This window comes from Microtus ochrogaster, linkage group LG4 (assembly GCF_000317375.1).
Source record: "Microtus ochrogaster isolate Prairie Vole_2 linkage group LG4, MicOch1.0, whole genome shotgun sequence".
Classification (NCBI taxonomy): Eukaryota; Metazoa; Chordata; class Mammalia; order Rodentia; family Cricetidae; genus Microtus; species Microtus ochrogaster.
This window is the reverse complement of record NC_022030.1, coordinates 14,173,517-14,191,486: the sequence shown is the minus strand read 5'-3', so window position 1 is coordinate 14,191,486 and position 17,970 is coordinate 14,173,517. Positions and strand designations below refer to the sequence as shown.

Sequence of the window (17,970 nt, the reverse complement as noted above, 5' to 3'; positions counted from 1 at the left end):
TTTATACTAGATCAATCTTACATTTAAAAAAAAAATCTGATTTTAGAGGACTCCAATCCATTAATTAACTCTAATCAATCTTTATGGGATTCTAAGACTTGGTACCGTGTATATACCCATTTTCTAATGCTAGCACACAAAAACTTCCAAAGGCTGGCATTGAGTCTGGCATGGATGTGTTCCCCTCTGGGAGGTCTACAAGGACCCCACTTCTTCCTTTCCAGCCTCTTGACAGCGTCCGTATCCCAGGATTCCATTCCTCTTTTTCCATCTTCAATGCTGCATCTGTAATTTCCTCTCTAAGTCTGGCCTCTCCTCGCTGCACTCTTTCTTTTCTAAAGTCTCCATGATGTTACTGACTCTATCAGAATAATCTGCCTATGGTGATCTGCATTCTGGAAACTACCCGGCTGAGCAACCTAACATATTCTATGTTCCAGGGTTTTAAGATTGGACATCTTTAAAGGAGCTACATTCTCATAAAACAATGTAACATATATTGTTTAATATATTTTTATAGATGATGACAAGTTTGTTTTTAAAAAAGAGGATGGATTTCAGGATAGAAGGGAAGATACATTAAGAAGCACAATCCCATTAATACTGTCTTCACAAGCTTTTCCAAATGAAAGATCCGACAAGTCAATTAGAGCTGGCATAGGGTTTCAAGGGACCACACTCTGTTTCAGACACGATATAAAGAAAACTTGGTAAAGTGATTTTTATCCTGCTTGCCCAAGGCCACACAGCTAACGTGAGCCATGGCTGTCTTTTGATACTCGGTGCACACACTCAGAATTACGATCTGGTTCTCCTTACACATAATAGGGTCGATGACAATGCTTAGTGCTAGATTGCATTGTAAATCAACGGCTTCCCTAACTTACACTTCTAGGGATAATAGTAGCAATTTATCATTCCAGTCTGTGACAAAATGCAGAGTAAGCCGAGGATCGGCATCATAAGATGGCGAGTAAACTAGACAGGATTCAGAAAACGGCACATAAGAAGAAACAGAAAAGAGAAACTAGGTTGAAAAAAAATATTATGATGATGATGATGAGGTGGATGAGGAGGAGAAAGGTTGATAATTGTGGTGACAGAACAGTAACTCAGTTACCTTTTCCCAAGGCCAGGAAAACCTAATGAAAAACAACACTATGATTTTGAAGCTAATTTCTTGCCAATGGTAATCATTCATAGCTTCCTCTAGGTAACAGGGTGAAATTCTGTTTTTAAAAGTACAAGGAGCTGGGTTTGGTGATACACATCTTTAATTCCAGCACTTGAGAGGCAGAGGCTGGGTGACTCTCCCTGAGTTCAAAGCCCATCTGGTCTACAAAACAAGTTCCAGGACAGACAGGACTACATAGTGAGACCTTATCTCAAAACAACGATCACAACAACCACCACCACCACAACAACAAATCTCAATAAAAACAAAACAAGTTTCAGGGGAGGAAGAGTTCTTAAGCTATTTGGTAAAAACTTATTTTCTTGGCACTTACAGAAGAACTGCCATCAACTTACTTGATGTAATAGGGCACTTTATTATGCGAAATGGATCGTTGCCAGGGCAGCTGGACAGAAGCTGAGGAAACAAAGGAAAGTTATTGGAAGCAGCAAGTCTTACACCTTAATACAAAACAACTGAACACGTTTCAAAGCAGATGAGAGAGCTGCTCTGGGCCTAAGCTGGATTCCTGCAATGAGGAAAACCTCAAGGCCAAACAGAACAGCTTTAAAGATTCATGTGAGTGAGGAAAGAACCAAGAGACTCAACTTCCAGAAGCGATGTTGTCGGAACCTGTTGATGGAAACACTCTCACAGAATCCGGTTATTGTTCATAACAATACATTACAGCACAGAGCTCAGTGCCATCTGCAAACTGCACTGCTATACACTGAATATTCAGATTAAAACCCATAATTCTCAAGACTGAAATTTCTAGATCACTAATAATATTCTTCAACTTGTACCATATTCATACGCTTAACTATTAAGAACAGATGGTACTCAATAATAAGCTTTTATAAAGAAAACTTAACATAAAAATAGGCGAGGGTATTTATGAGCCAAGCCAATTCTCTTAGAAGTCTATTAGACACTTATTTTCATCTGCATTATACAGAAAACAAGCTTCCATGTTTGTAGTAGAAATCATTATGGTTGGGATGCTCTGCCTTTTAATGGAAATACTTCATTTTTCACAATTCTGTTTATTGATTACTTGTAAAAATACATAACTGTCTTAGTAAATCAAGTATTTAAAAACTTATTAAGTAAAATATCCCACATGACTTCAGAGCCAGAGGAATTCTGCTAAGCAAGCTATCAGGAAAACCGAAATAAAATTTTCCAAGTATCACTAGACATCACGTAGATGTGTGTCACCATTTTTTTTCTTAATTTCTTGGCACATTGATACCTTACATTCTAAACTTTGCCAAACTTTTCCAGTCCATGTTTTATTTTTAAAAAGGCAGCAAGATCCACACGCTGACTTTGAATTCGATAAAGAGGAAGCTTAGTATACATAGACGAAAATAACAGTCCTAAGTATACCTAGTAAATCAGTGGTACAGTTCAGACACAACCTTTCCAAACACTAATTCAGCAAACTGCCTCCTTAACATTTGCTCCCGTCTCGATGAAAGGCAAGCACTCATTTTTCTGTGTTCGTGGAAGTTCACAAATGGGCATGGAAATGAGGAGTCGGGTATACTAGATTTCTCTGGAGAGCCGGTCTCATTTTAGTGTTGGCTCCAGGCTAACAGGTCAGGTTTTATTATGTGCCTCAAGGAACAGGCTTCTTTAGTAACCATGGATAAAGGCCAAGGAACACAATCAAGCTGAAGACTCTAAGCAGCAAGGGAGAAGAATTATTAAATATACTAATTGGAATTGCGCTCACATGTCTTCATGTATTTAATAATTATTGATTCGAACAAGCAAGCTTCTTGGACTGTCAGCTGCTAAACACTGAAAGGTCATGTGCTTTGCACCACAAAGTGTATGCCAGTCCTACAACACTTCCTGTCTTCAGGACCCTGAGTTAGATTTCCATGGGAGTGGAGGCTAGGTGAATATTAACAGCTAACCGATCATTTGAACTAGAAAGAGAATCTCAATTATTTACAAATTCCTCATTAATTTGTTCTTGCTATATTTAATAGGATTTAGAAATTATAATACTTACTATCTAATGAGTATAATAAACACCTATTTATTTCAACAATAATGATATCCATATGTTAATCATTTTAAAAAAAAAATCTATCCCTACCCACTACAAAGGGCTGTACATCACTCAAATACAAACACCAACAGACTCAGTTTAGGAACTGAATATGTGTGTGTTGTTAGTTAGGGGACAGAAAACGATTCATTAAACTTCTCAAGAATGTGGAAGCAAACTCTGACCTTTGGTTCAGGTTCCTTCCTAGTTTTTGTCTCAGTAACAAAAATAAAATAAAATACCAATGGAATCAACTTAGTCAAGAGACATGGACTTCAACTTCTCCTTTCTCTATGGTTCTAGATAAAATAAAGTTATCAAAATTGAAAAATATCCTTGGCCTTGAGCTTAAAGTTTATTTAGGTAGAATTAAATTACACAACTTGTTTTCTTCCGCATACTTGCCATAGGAAATAAAAGGAAAGGCATTAATATGTGCTAAGAGCATCTGTGCCAAGATGTGGGTTGGCTGCTTTGTATAATTTGACAGACTTTTGCATTTAATTTTTGGGGCCATCTGAGTAAAGAGGTATGCAAAGACCAAGGAATTAACTTTCAAAAAAATCCTCAGGTCTGGTAAAAGACAGAATTTATACTCAATCTGGGAGTTTCAAAATTCAACATTCTTAAATATCCTTAGTGGCAAATGATAAATAAGATAGGGTTTGAAATTATTTATTTAAATCCTCATGAAGTGTGCATAAAATTAAAAATTCCACTTAGAGGATGCTCCATTAACTCTGTCTATGGGCAACACTCAATCTGTAACATCTGCCCACAAGAAAGGCTTGCACACAAATACCATAAGCTTAGTAAACCAAAATTTCCTCATTTAAGGTTCTGTATGTTAGCAATTTAAAATGCAAATGCAGCTCAAAAAAAACTAAGCATATTTTTTGTAAATGGCAGAAAACTAATTCAAAATCTTAAAGAATAAATTTTTGGCATGAAAAGTCCATAACCTTTGTATGATCAAGCAATGATATTATAACATATTAGTTATCATAAACAATGTTTACATGAAAACACATATCTAAAGACAAATTTGCATGCTGTATTACATAAGCAGCACATAATATTTTATGAATATCTTCTCTTAAACACATTTTTATTCTAATTATAGTTATGTCAAAGAATATAGCTTCTTGGGCAGAACCAAAGGAATTTGCTAATACTTTTAATTGACAAGTTCACTCAAATTTATTCATACTTACTAGACAGAAAGTGTTGGGAAGATGGCCCAAAATCTCTGTGGGCTTCCTGAAGCTGTTTAAGGCGATCATCCACGGAAACCTGCACACATGCACAAGTCTGGTGAAATTATTGACTTTAAGACAGTGGTTTTCATAGTATCCTCGGTTTAATTACTGCATCAAGTGATGCTGTTGCTCAATCAATTCATATTGCTTGGGCGAATCCTCCTCTTTGTTTCTTACTAATGCAGGGGGGGGTATGAAAATCAACTTCTGACATCAAATAGTGGTAACGAAAGCCAGACCTACTTCTAAACTATTTATATGAACTTTAAATCTATAAATAATCTCATTGACTAAATATCATTATGGTCATCATTTTAGATATAAAGAAACTGAGACACAAGGAGGTTCCCCCAGGCTACAACTAGTCAAAACAACTTGAATACCTTGGCCATCTGGGGCCAGATCTATGCTTTAAAACGGTTCAATTTCATTTCCCCTCAGGAAGAGTGCTTCTAGGCAGCTTAGGTTAAGATGTGGCCATGCGGAGGGCCCATCCCTATCCCTTTTTTGTAAGAAAGATAGTAAAAAGTGCCAGAGTGTATGAAAAAATAAAGCTTTAAGGAAAAGACATAAGCGGATGGAGAATGGGGTGACAGGCATTTAGATAGATGATAGGCAGAAATATTGATGTAGATAGATACGAGAGATAGAAAACAGGAAGAAGGGCGTGAGATGTCTTCTGACTTCCCTACAAGCTTGCACCTGATGATCCCTATCAAGAGAAGAGTCCCTGAGCATCCCTTATGGTAGCTGCAATGTGTATTACTACCTTCTATATCTGTTAGTACGCATTCTATGGTTAGTCTGCCGCACATTACAAACACACAGCTATGACGCCATGAAACCAGATGCAGACCAACAACAGTTGCACACAGCCTTCTGACATCTCCATTTCCTTTCCCCTGCTATTTGTCTCGGCAGTGCTGGTGAGCTGTTCCATTTGGATGGGCCATTTCATTTCCAGCTCCCTGTAAATAAAACCTGCATTTGTCTAGCTCACTGGGCAGCTCAGGTTTCTCCTGGGTAGTTACATGAATTGCACCAGAATAGACTTTATTCATTATGACAAATACTCAAATGTCATATTTTATGAGCAAGTAAGCTGCTGGTCCTGAAATTTAACAGCACTGACTGCTAGGGTGGATTTCTCTTCCTATCCATGACTTATGCTTAAACTCTAGTAACTACCAGGATGAAAGATAAGGCTGGAAGAATGAACGCTTCCCTTCAAATATACCATGTTGTCTGCCGTCTTTAGAGAGGGCGATAACAGAGGCAAGGCTGAAAGGAAATCAAGAAAGGCCAGACGAGAACTCTTCAAATGAGTATAATGGAAGATAATGATGCAGAGAAATGAGCAGAAGAGAAGGAAGTTCAAACATTTCTCTGAACACTTACAAATTTAGTGATTTGCCTGACTAGTCCCGGATTATTGACATTTTTCACAATAATAGGAAAGACTGTCAAATATTGAATATTCACATCTCGGATCTTCAGTTTCATTAAGAAATTAAGTACCATTAAATTAAAAAAAAATATTCAGGAGTGAGCGTGGGACCCAGGTGTGATGGTGCAACTTTTTGGTGGTTCTTTCCTTCTGCTGTGTGGGTTATTGGTAGCAAATTTCAGTTTGTCAGCAAATGGATTTACCTACTAAGATACCTCGTTGGGCATTTTGATGTTGGGATTAGTACAAAACACCCATATTATTAATTAAAATGTATCATACTTTTAAAATAAAATGAAATCATACATTTGTCCTATTAGGAGTCATATTTTAGAGAAATTTGCCAGAATTCTTTACCGTTGGTCCCTAGTCATACCAACCCTTGCTAATTTTCAGCAGAAAGGGGGAGTTGTTCTGGCTCCTAGCAGGTGGATGCTGAATGCATCATAGATCCTTTGTACCATGGACGCCTGCCTGGCATGGACAGTAGTCAGCCAGTGCTCATTCCTGGGAACGCTAGTGAGTCCTGGCTCAGTTAAATTTGGAGTCTACAAGTCTGGAGTTTACAAGCCTGGAGTTTACAAGCCTAGAGTCTACAAGCAAGCCATCAAAACAACTGCCTTTGGGAAGGTCGGTTCTAGGAGCTAGGGTGCAGGTGTGCTTTCTGTAAAGACGAAGAAAGTCCCTGAACAGTGAGCAATATCTCAAGAAAGGACAAAAACTTTGTAACCTTCCGAAAGAAATGGAATACATAATAAAGGTAATAAAATGTTTCCTGAACAGGCCACTATAGGACAAATACTTTTGTGGTAGACTATAGGTCCAATTTCCACAACTCCTTGAATTTTGTATAATTTTCTATAAGTATCATATAGAAAGTATATATAATTATGCTAAAAATCCATAGTCATGAGTGAATGATGCCCTTGGATTCAAGACATAGAAAGACAAATGATGTGATGCTTGTTAAATTCATTATCAAATACTTAAATATTTATCAAATACTAGAGTGAAGAGAAAATACATGTGTTAAGAGTAAAGTGTGTTGTAAAGATCATCCAAGGCCTTCAGTCTGTGCACATTCTACAGAACGATCTCCACATTAAAAAAAAAATGCAAAGAACTGGTACACAAGGAAACTAAATGCAAATCAACGATTGCACAGCCTCCTGACATTTCCAGTGCCCTTCCTTGTACTTTAGGCAGTGTCAGATAGCATTCTGAAGGGGCTAAGCTGGTACCTGGAGAAGTTTCCATCGCATATTAAGGTCATCCAGCTGGCGAGACATCTTTAGAGATGGATGCAGGTCAAGAGGAGACAGTTGACTGGACAGATCATTCATTGTTTTAACTTTTAGGTTGATTGGTGCAATTTCTTCTCTAAATGCCTGGTAGAAAACAGATGTTTTAAAATGTCACTGGAGGAGACTAACAAAAGTCAGGGGTGCCATCTTCCTACCAAAGACAAAAGCTATTGTGAGGCCATAAAGCAGAGATGCCTCTTGACAGCAGTTGGCTAGATCAGGCCTTTAATAAACCATATATCCAGATACTCCCCAAGCTTCTAAGTGTGGGTGTGTGTAAAGAAAAAACTCAAGTTGCAAACTCATCTGAGCAGCTAAGCATTTCTGTCTAACCTCTCTTATGTACAGAACACCGCCCACTCTATTGTTGCTAGACTTGATTCTACTTTCATACTTTCTTCATTGTTTCCATCATAACATGGCTGCCTTACTCCCTTTTTTTCACCCAATGCAACAAGTTGCTTGAACTCAGTCACGCTTAGGTTAGGAGGCCAATGTGAAGAGCATTTCTCATCGCCGAGCTATGATTATTAGATACTAGAGAGGAAAGCTCTGTTGCCCACATCCAGCCTCTGCTCTGGGAGGACCAGGAAGAGTATATAGCACAATAGAAAAGCTATGGATGAGTCTCAGAACAGAACTGCGATCTCCGGGTACAGCACAGACAGGTAAAAGCTGTATACCCTGAGTAAGCATGGGAAGAGTGACCACTGGTCCATGCAACACACAAAATAATGATATAGTTATTATTCTATTTTCTCCACAGAATCCCACCTGTCTAAAGCATTGGTTCACCTTCTCTGACAAAGTCTTTGCCTAGTCTGTCTAAACCCTTAAATGACTCAGCTAGGGCATTTACCTCTCTGCAGCCTTGCCTGAAGGCCCCTTCACTGCACCAGTGGGACTTCCTGCTTGGTATCTCCAGCCCAAGCATGACCTTCAACTCGCACATGTCAAAACACACAAACCAAGTGTCATGGCAGGGCTGTTCCAACTGCTCAGAGCCATTCCAAAGCCACTGCTAGACATCTCAGATTTCAGTTCTTTACCACTGTTAGCATTTACAGGCTTCCTGTCCCAAGGAAACTGTTGGAGAAGTGACACTTCCCTACATTCAGCACACACACATGCGCGTGCACACAGACACACATACAAGCACGTACTACAGTATTCATCAGGCTTCTTTCTGATATTACAATAAAGAACAAAATCTACCTTTGCTATTCTGTCAGATTTTTAGGACCAGATGACAAGTCTAAGAGGGAAGAGATAAAATTTTGCCTCCCCCACAATCTGTCCTGAATCATAATGGTTACTAAGATCCAATATCCAGGAATCGTTGGTGTTTTTTTCAAAAATAATCAGAGAATATACTTTAGTGTTTTAAAATTCTTGACCATGTCCAAAGGTAGGTGGCTAAGTCCAAAGGAGAGGCGAAGAACAAACTACCAGAAGAGATCTTGAGTCTGAAACCAGCATGGTAAATCAAGGTGTGAGAGACAGCAGTATAGGGATGATATTTGAATCCATGGATGTCAACAGGTGTTTGGTAAGATCTACTTCCAACCTCAGCAGATACCAATGTATCAATAGAAGACAGAAGAAAGGGAGCACTAAAAGACATGTGACCTGCTACAATATGGAAGAGAAAGAATTTGACTTGCAGGGTTTTTTTTTCCTGTCCCTATTGATTTTGGACATCCAAATATGGCCCAATGTGTCATGCAGACAGATGTACAAATCCAGTTTGCAGACATGCAGTCACATAGTTACAGGTCCGGCGGGTGCAAAGAATTAACAATTAACACAGATGGGGACAGAGTGCAATGTGAGTTAGGGGAGCACTGGGAGCATTTCCGCATGGACTCGGAAGAAATCCAGATTCCCTCAGAGACAGCGGGGCACAAATGCCAGAACTCAAGTGTCTCTAGGGTTCTTAACCAATGCTTTCAGCTCGATATAGTAATACACTCTTTCACAGTTACCTGCAAAGACCCAAAAACTGGATCCAAGTTTTAAAATCTACATCCTTTTAGTCCGGAGGTATTAAAGATTAGGATTAACATACTATTTAATAGTTTTATAATTTTAAAATAACCAGTTTTATTTCAACAGATAATAAAGTATTACATCCTCCCTTCAAGCCAGGCGGGCTTTTGTTTTGTTTTTTTATCTTAAGGAACAATAAGCTTAATTTTTTAGTGTGTAAAGATCCCCTTTTTTTCTTTTTTTCCTGTTACAAGACATAGGTGGAAACATTGAAAGTGGTCTGACAGGCAAAATCTTCTGGGCTTTGTTTTCACTTTATGGTGAGCTGTTTTATGGCAACGGGGAACCTTTCTATCAAGGAAGTTTATCTTTTGCCTTTTAAGATTTTCCAAATTAAAGGACTTGAAATAAATCGAGTTATAAATGGCTTCAGAACTGCCATGTGTTCCTGTATAAAGGAGTCATTTATCATGTTTTGACTGTGCTTTTCCTATAAGAGAATAAGGGTCTACATGGCCCTCATTGCTATAAAAACAGAAACATCTGCCACTATCAAAGGTGTTCGTTAGGCTGTTGGCAGGTGTGCATCTCACAGGCGTCTGGGACTAGAAGGTAGAGGCACAGAAAACGGCATTATTAAAGATAACTTTAGCAACTGAGGTTATCTCATTATTCCTGGGGATCTTATCTTCCAGCACTGCTTTGACACGTTCACTAATATTTAGGATTTCCTACTGAGTTTTACCTCCCCATGTATTGTCAGTACGATATGGGATATATAGTATACATGCAAAATATCACAGATGTTGAATTTATGTCATTTAGTGAGACTTCAATTTTTAATCCTTTATGTCCAAAGATGTAAAAGTATTTTAATCCAATTCATTTCTTCCCATTAAACTATTAATTGTTTTTTCTTCTTCCCACTTAAGTAGATTAAGAACAAAAGGATATGACTGGAGAGGACAGGGATTCCTTTAATTAAATAAGACTAACAATTACCAAACTGTTGGGTTTTTTTCCCCCTTCGGCTATAAATTTTTATTTTTGTCAACAGGAATCATCCCAACTTTAAAAGTAATACTTTCAAATTCAAATGGGTAAAATCCCACTCAAATCTAGAAGCATTTTGTTATTGTTTTTTGATACCATCTGCATATTGTAAAGCATTAAAAGACTTTTCAGTGTTTAAAATTAATTAAGTCAGGCATGGTACCAAAGGTCTGTAAGCCCAGGTATTTGGGAGGTTGAGGCAGGAAGGCTGCAGGATGAAGGCCTATTGGGGCTACTGAGTGAGTTTGAGGCTAGCCCAGACGCCCTAGCAAGATCTCGACTCAAAATGAAAAGTAAAAAAGGACTGCCCACAGCTGAACGGTACTGCATTTGCCCAGAATCTACAAGGCCTCAAATACAATCCATACTACCTAACATAAATAGGAAAAAATATAAGAAATATTCAGCTTATGTTTTTCTTAGACTATTTTAAATTAGCGTGTATCCAGGGGAAAGCATTTTAGGATGCTATAGGTTTTGGAGAGGGCTAATTATTTCACTGAGTAGCCAGAAAAAAACACCCGTCAAAAATGGCAAACACTAATATTCTTTGTAACATTTGCTTTAAATGTAAACGTTTGAAGTTTAAAAGTGTTTAAAATTTAGAGGGTTTAAATTCAAAGGCTTGGTCAAGGTTGTGTTTAGCACCATTAGAATGAAAGAGGTTTCTGCAGTGCAAGAGAAGAACATTTAAGAAAAAAAAAAAAATCACAAGCACTTTACCTCCTCCCTAACTATGTGGATTGAGCAATATTTTCAGTTTTGTTTTCAAGAAATAATACCCACCTTGTTGGGATGGCGTGAGGACTGAAAGAGACATCCACATGAAATGACTAAGAACAGTTCTTGGCAAGCAACAATAAGCCTTCATAAATGCTAGTCATTGCTACTCCTATGTCTGTACATAAGACCGGTATTTACTTATGTCACTGGCTCAAGTATTAAGTTAATTTCCCAGAGCTTGTCTTTCTACCCAGCCACATTCATATAAAGGAAGGATGTTACCCAGTGTCTGTGAACAAAAGATGTGTACCTTTTGCAATAAAAATTCCATGCATGATAGATAGCATTGGACTCATCTCTTTTGAGTTTCTCATGGCTCATCCTCTGGCATGATTCATGACCATACAAACCTTGCTATACTCTCAAGTTGTAATGTGTGTTTTTTACTGCCTAAATTTCATTACTTTTTCTCCCTGAAGAGGTTGTAGAATACGAACCACCTAAGTAGATTTACACCATAGAACTAATATCCTTAACCTTGGGTAATTCTGATTACAAAAGAAATTTATAACTAAATTCATTTTTCATTTACTCAGACAATAAGATAGAAATTATAGATGAGAATTCCTGTGAAAGCAGTTTGTTTTTTTATTAAACCTCTAAATCCAACCACCAGTGTCTAGGAGACAGAACCTGGAGGCTGTACCACATGGGTATGATTCTGTTAAATCTAGGCTATGGGAATAATTAAAAAATAAACACTCCATTTCTTTAACAAATGAATGGAAAATAAAGAAAACAAATTGGAGAGCATATTGTGAAACCAAGTGAAGTTTAGAAGTTGGGGGAGGTCTTGTTTGTTTTGTTTTAAATAGGTAAACCTTGTCTACACTATTTAGGGATACTCAAGTGGAATTTTAACAATGTTTAAACAAGCTGAATTATTATAAAAAGGCACCTTAGTGTTTTCTGGGGAATGGCACATATGGAAAACATCTGCCAAGATTCCTGACTTGGGTGGGGAGCTGAAGTGGTGTCAGCTTTATTAGAATCCCTTATAATGATTTCTGTATGTGGGCCTCATTATTTGTGCTCTATGCCACAACAAAACATTCCTTAAATAGTCTTTGTCAAAGGCAATGGTGCTGACCATGGTTTTATCTATGTGATCCTGCAGTGAGTCTATGAGCAGGTCTCCCACGGGCTTCCAGCCATTCCGCACAGCCTCAGCCTCCTTCATGTCTGCGTCCAGGTCATCCATGGCTCCCTGCAGGTCTCGGAGTTTCTCTAACGCCTTTGCCACTTGCTTCTGCCAGTTGCTCGTCACAGCGTTTAGACTCTCCCACTTCTCTTTGACTTCAGAAGACTGCTTGCGCATAGCCTTGGCGATCTTTTGGGCTCTCTCTTCAGGAGTCAACTCTGTGATTAAAAAAATAGAAGGCGGAGTTTCAATGTTTAGTCTGTTAGCCATTCATTCTTCATATCCAAGTATGAATCTCACCTTTAAAAGGGTCTCTAAGGGTAAACAGAGGCTGATTTATAAGGGTCAAAGAAGGAAAAAGAATTACTCTTTACCAGTAAGGTATAGTTTAGACACTCTAAACACATCTAAACTGTCAAAAGAGGAAGAAAATGGTTGCTCAGATTAGAAAATGGTTGATGGTTCATGGCGACTTCTGAACTCTAATACTTTGACCCTTGGAAGCCTTGTAATGTATAGAGATAACTCCAGAAAGGAAACTTTTTTCCTTTACCATAAATTTACTTATGTAAAAAGTCAAAGACAGTTTTTCACTTCATTCTTCTCAAGAAAAATTAGAAGCATAATTAGCAGAGAATAGCTATAAATTATGGAGAAAAACTCTCAGAATATAAGATTAATATATCGTATTTCTCTAAAGAACAAACTCAAGGCATATGGCATCTGAAAGACTTCATCATCCTTGAGTTTGAGGCATTTTCTGAAGATCAGAGCTACACGAACAGAGTGTTTATCCACATTAAACCTGGAAGACTGCACAATCACAAAGACCATCCTTGACAGAGTCAAGAGGACGATGTGAGTTGAAGAAATAATCCAAGCCTTTCCAACAGAAGGGGCAGGCACAAGGCAAGGCTGGTTGGAAGAGTGACAATCCAGGAATGAAAGAAAAAAAATACAAAGACCAATGTCAGACCCAATGCCCAGGGCCAGAAACAAATGAGGACAACAGAATCTTTGTAACTTGCAAAGCAGGCCAACCAGGTATGCAGCACAGAATACCTGGGACTAAACCACCCACAAACGTGGGGATCCCCTCTTCCCTATCTAGCTGGTTTGAGTGCAACTTCTGGACTACCTTCAGAAACAGAGATACAGGTCAAAACCACACAATCATGGCAGAAAGCATTTTGATATCAGACAGGTATGCATACAGATACTCCTGGACTTAAGGTAGGGCTACAGATAAACTCATCCTAAGCCAGAGATAAATATCAGAAATCAAAAGCACATTTATTTGCTCTGACCTCCCAAGTATCACAGCTCAGCCTGTATGGAATATGGATAGAGTCCTGATATGAGCTTAGGGTTGCAAGCTCAATGGACACAAAGTTCCTGTTATAACAAAATGCGAACGGTCTCACAAGGTACAGAATACTGTATCAAACGCTTGGAACAGGATGGCTGCAGGGATGCAGTCACCTGATGTGGGACGTCCTTCTGTAAGCTGCTAATATGCGTTGCTTTTATTGGCTGGTGAATAAAGCTGATTGGCCAATAGCTAGGCAGAACAACACCAGGCTGGAAAAGCCAAACGGAATACAGGGAGAAAGAAGGCAAAGTCAAGAGAAATGCCAGTAGCCACAGGAGGAGAAAGATGTCAGGGCATCTACGGTAAGTCACAGGCCACGTGGAGACATGCAGATTAATAGAAATGGGATAATTTATACGTAGAGGTAGCCATGAATAAGCCTGAGCCATCAGCTAAATGACTACTATGAATATATAGCCTCTGAGTGATTATTTTATAAGCAGCTGTGAGACCGGGTGGGAAGCAGAAAAGCCTCCAGTTATAGTCTCCCACCACTGGTCACTCTAAGTGATTTAAGGTGACTCATCACGATCTTTATCTGCACTAACATCTCACCTTTTAGTATGAACTACATTTCTACTTTGCCTCAAAATGTTTCCTTGGGAAAATAAAGTTTCTCCAATGTGGCCATAAGATAAACTTTGTCCTAAAATGAATCAAAGCGAGCAGGTCTGGTCCTTAACATCCATCCTTATCACAAATCTGCCTGCCTATCTGCCCTCTAAGTGTGATCCAAAAGTCAATTGAAAGGGGACAGATTATGTATGTTTTTCTAATTTTCCAGAAGAGTTTAAATCACTGAAACTTAGACTGTAACCAAATAACCTACAACAAGTCCAGCAGCTGCAAACCAGTGCCACATTTGGGCTGGGCTGTCAAATGACTGCTCAGTAAGTAAGTTGAGGGTAAGAAGGGAAGAAAGCATCAAAATGGTGGAGACCCCAAATATACCGGAATAGATGACCCCCACCAACAAAAATATAATAAGTGAAATTCAAACAGTCAGGGTAGTAAGCCAAGAAGCCTAGAGAGAGTGTCTAATGGTATAGCCAGCACCTCAGAACTGCTAGGTTCTGGGGGCAGAGAACTTTCAGAATGCCATTAAGAAGGCAACCGTCATATAAATCCTTTTACCTTCAAGGCACCTGTAAAATGCTAAATATAACACCTATATTTTATTTTTACATAAATATAAAGGTGTTATGTACGAGATGAAAATCTCATTCCCAGCAACCTCAGGAGAGATGGCATAACTTTTACAAGGGTTACACCTGTGTTGGTTAATAAGTTACTGGGGCTTTTCAAAGAATGTATTTTAAGCATTTGTGTTTCTATGGCTATTATAGAATGAGACAGGGAGGGAGGGATGATTGGAGGGAGGGAAGGAGGGAGAGGAAGAGAGAGAGAGAGAGAGAGAGAGAGAGAGAGAGAGAGAACAAGCTGTTCCAGAAAGGACAGCTTACTCACAATGGTTTCCCTTGGATAAAGTAAAAATTGTTTCTGAGCTAACCATTAGAAAACACATGACAAAGAGGCACTCACAGCTTTATTATCCCAGGACAGAGGTGTAAGTTGTTCTGTTTGAGCATCCTTTGTTGGTTTATCATATAATCCCACTCAAGCAGCTCCCCAAAACCATCTGCTTACCATAGAGGCCCTGTGCCTGCTCAGCACTTTTAAGTCAGAACACAAGCATATTGGACTGCAGTAGCCTTAGTAGCTGTTGTAGACCAAGAACAGAATAACAGACACAATGGAAACAAAGTTTCCACATGTGCAGGGCATGTAAAATAAAGTAACATGTGAAATATCAAGTTAGGACAATTTGAGGAGATAAAAAAGTAAAGAAGACAGACAGACAGACAGACAGACAGAAAGAAAGAAAGAAAGAAAGAAAGAAAGAAAGAAAGAAAGAAAGAAATTAAGAAAACTTCAAAGAGGTAGAAAAGAATTAGAAGAAAATGACTACATTTATTATAAAAACAAAAGCCTCCCTTCTGAAAATCAATGAATATGAATACATGTTCTTCTGTGGTAAATTCTGAAGCCCTGCGTGGAGAAGCATCTGGACCAGTCATAGCCTGATTTTGTATGAGAAGTCCTGCTAAGAGTGGGTTAAAACTGAACTTTCCAGAAGCTGACATCAGAGACCCACATTAGAGTGTGCTGACCTAGCCCATCAGGTGGAGATCCCTGGACAGATGCCCACACTGCCCCAGTGTGTCCACTATCCTGCCAGTAGAGCATGCATAGCCTCAGGGAATACACATAGCGAAGCTCTGGTCCTGTAGCTGAAGACACGTTTCCCCTCTGATGGACGGATGTGTGGATCCCATGTAGAACATGGTCACTAAATCTAGGTAGTCTGGGAGCTCAGTGACAAGAGGGAATTCTAGTTTGCATTTGAGAAGAGGTACCGGAGGTTGATGCCAGAGAGGGAAACAGTAGGAAAAGGCCAAATAAATTTGCCCACAATTCTGAGGCCAGAAGAACTTTCCCCATACCCCTCGCCTTTCCCCCTTGGTGTCTTTGTGTACCTGTGCATATACCTTCACCCTTTCCCTCCTCAGGCCCCTCCTTTCAGGCTGTGAGATTGAACCGCCTAAAGTTTGAGGGTGGAACTATATTCAAAGTGTATTATTTATATGTCTTGATTAATTTGATTCTATATTCTATAACCTATCACTCATTATGGATATTTTGCATTTTTTATTGTTTTAAATAATAAGGTCTATACTGTGGCACAGATTTTAGGAAAAAGTAAAAGGTGACACATGACTGTAATCTCTGTCTTTGAAGTTTAAGGCCAACCTGGGCTCCAGAGAGAGGGCGAGAGAAAAGATCAGTAAGTATTTTCTTTATTTCTTCAAGTGTGGTCATGAATTGCATGGCTGTTCAATGGACTCTTTTATGCCACAGGACGGAAGACCGCAGGGAGGAAAGACCACCTAGGCTAGAAGTCAGGACCAGGTTTAGGCACCAGCGCCACGCCCTTCTTGCGCATACGTGTTGCTTGAGTACCGGGTATGCAACGTGGTTTCTTCATCCCTGTCTTGTCAAGCGTAAACTCCATGGAATCCTTTCCTCTTATATAGGAAAAGACTTTAATCTCAATGTTTATTTTAAAAATGGCAGACATTCTGCCTTTGTGTGCTTATGAAAATATTTATTTTGAGAATAAACATTTCTTTTATAAAATAAAGATAGACATTTATTGGAATCATCCTAGTTTTATTAAGGAAGATTTCCTAAAATTATCTTATTTTTTTCTTTAAAGTACTGACTCAACTTCATTTTTTTTATTGATTTTTATTGAGCTCTACATTTTTCTCTGCTCCCCTCCCTGACTCTCCCTTCCCCTTCAACCCTTTCCCAAGGTCCCCATGCTCCCAATTTACTCAGAAGATCTTGTCTTTTTCTACTTTTTCTACTTTCTAGATCCATGTATGTCTCTCTTAGAGTCCTTGTTGTTGTCTAGGTTCTCTGGGATTGTGATTTGTAGGCTGGTTTTCTTTGCTTTATGTTTAAAAAACACTTATGAGTGAGTAATGTGATAATTATCTTTCTAGGTCTGGGTTACCTCACTCAAAATGATGTTTTCTAGCTCCAACCATTTGCCTACAAATTTCAATATATCATTATTTTTTTCTGCTGTGTAGTACTTCATTGTATAAATGGACCACATTTTCCTTATCCATTCTCCAGTCGAGGGGCATTTAGGTTGTTTCCAGGTTCTGGCTATAACGAACAATGCAGCTATGAACATAATTGAGAACATGTCTTTGTGACATAATTGAGCCTCCTTTGGACATATACCCAAAAATGGTATTGCTGGGTCTTGAGGAAAGTTGTTTCCTAATTTTCTAAGAAATCACCACATTGATATCCAGCTTGCACTCCCACCAGCAATGCAGAGTGTTCCCTTTACCCCACATCCTCTCTAGCATAAGTTGTCATCAGTGTTTTTGATCTTGGCCATTCTTGCAGGTGTAAGATGGAATCTGAGAGTTGTTTTGATTTGCATTTCTCTCAGGATGTTTGCATCATCTCTAAGGATGTTGAGCATTTCCTTAAGCGTCTTTTAGCCATTTTAAATTCCTCTGTTGAGAGTTCTTTGTTTAGGTCTGTACTCCACTGACTTAACTTCTCTTATTACTACTGATCCTAAACTTTTATGTCATGAATGTTTCTTTCCACTGTGGTTGAGAATTGAGAATTCAGCTAGTGACCAGTCTACCCTAATATATGTTTACTGAATTGACTTGCAGTGAACACAATTCTTGACATTACTTTTTTTATTTTTATTTTTTAAATTTATTTATTTATTTATTAAGGATTTCTGCCTCCTTCCCGCCACTACCTCCCATTTCCCTCCCCCTCCCC

At 38.7% G+C, this 17,970-nt stretch overlaps 1 protein-coding gene across 6 annotated transcripts in view; it reads right to left on the bottom strand.

The window, feature by feature from the left end:
- Utrn (utrophin) overlaps window positions 1-17,970 on the bottom strand; it is a 521,838-nt gene that overhangs the window by 97,570 nt on the left and 406,298 nt on the right. For all 6 annotated transcript variants that reach the window (XM_013351419.2, XM_026786362.1, XM_026786363.1 and 3 more), the window contains 4 exons: window positions 12,165-12,433; window positions 7,187-7,333; window positions 4,454-4,532; window positions 1,531-1,591 (listed from right to left, as the gene is read on the bottom strand). In XM_013351419.2, coding sequence (XP_013206873.1) covers window positions 1,531-1,591; window positions 4,454-4,532; window positions 7,187-7,333; window positions 12,165-12,433 — 556 coding nt within the window. The remainder of the gene's footprint in view (window positions 1-1,530; window positions 1,592-4,453; window positions 4,533-7,186; window positions 7,334-12,164; window positions 12,434-17,970) is intronic.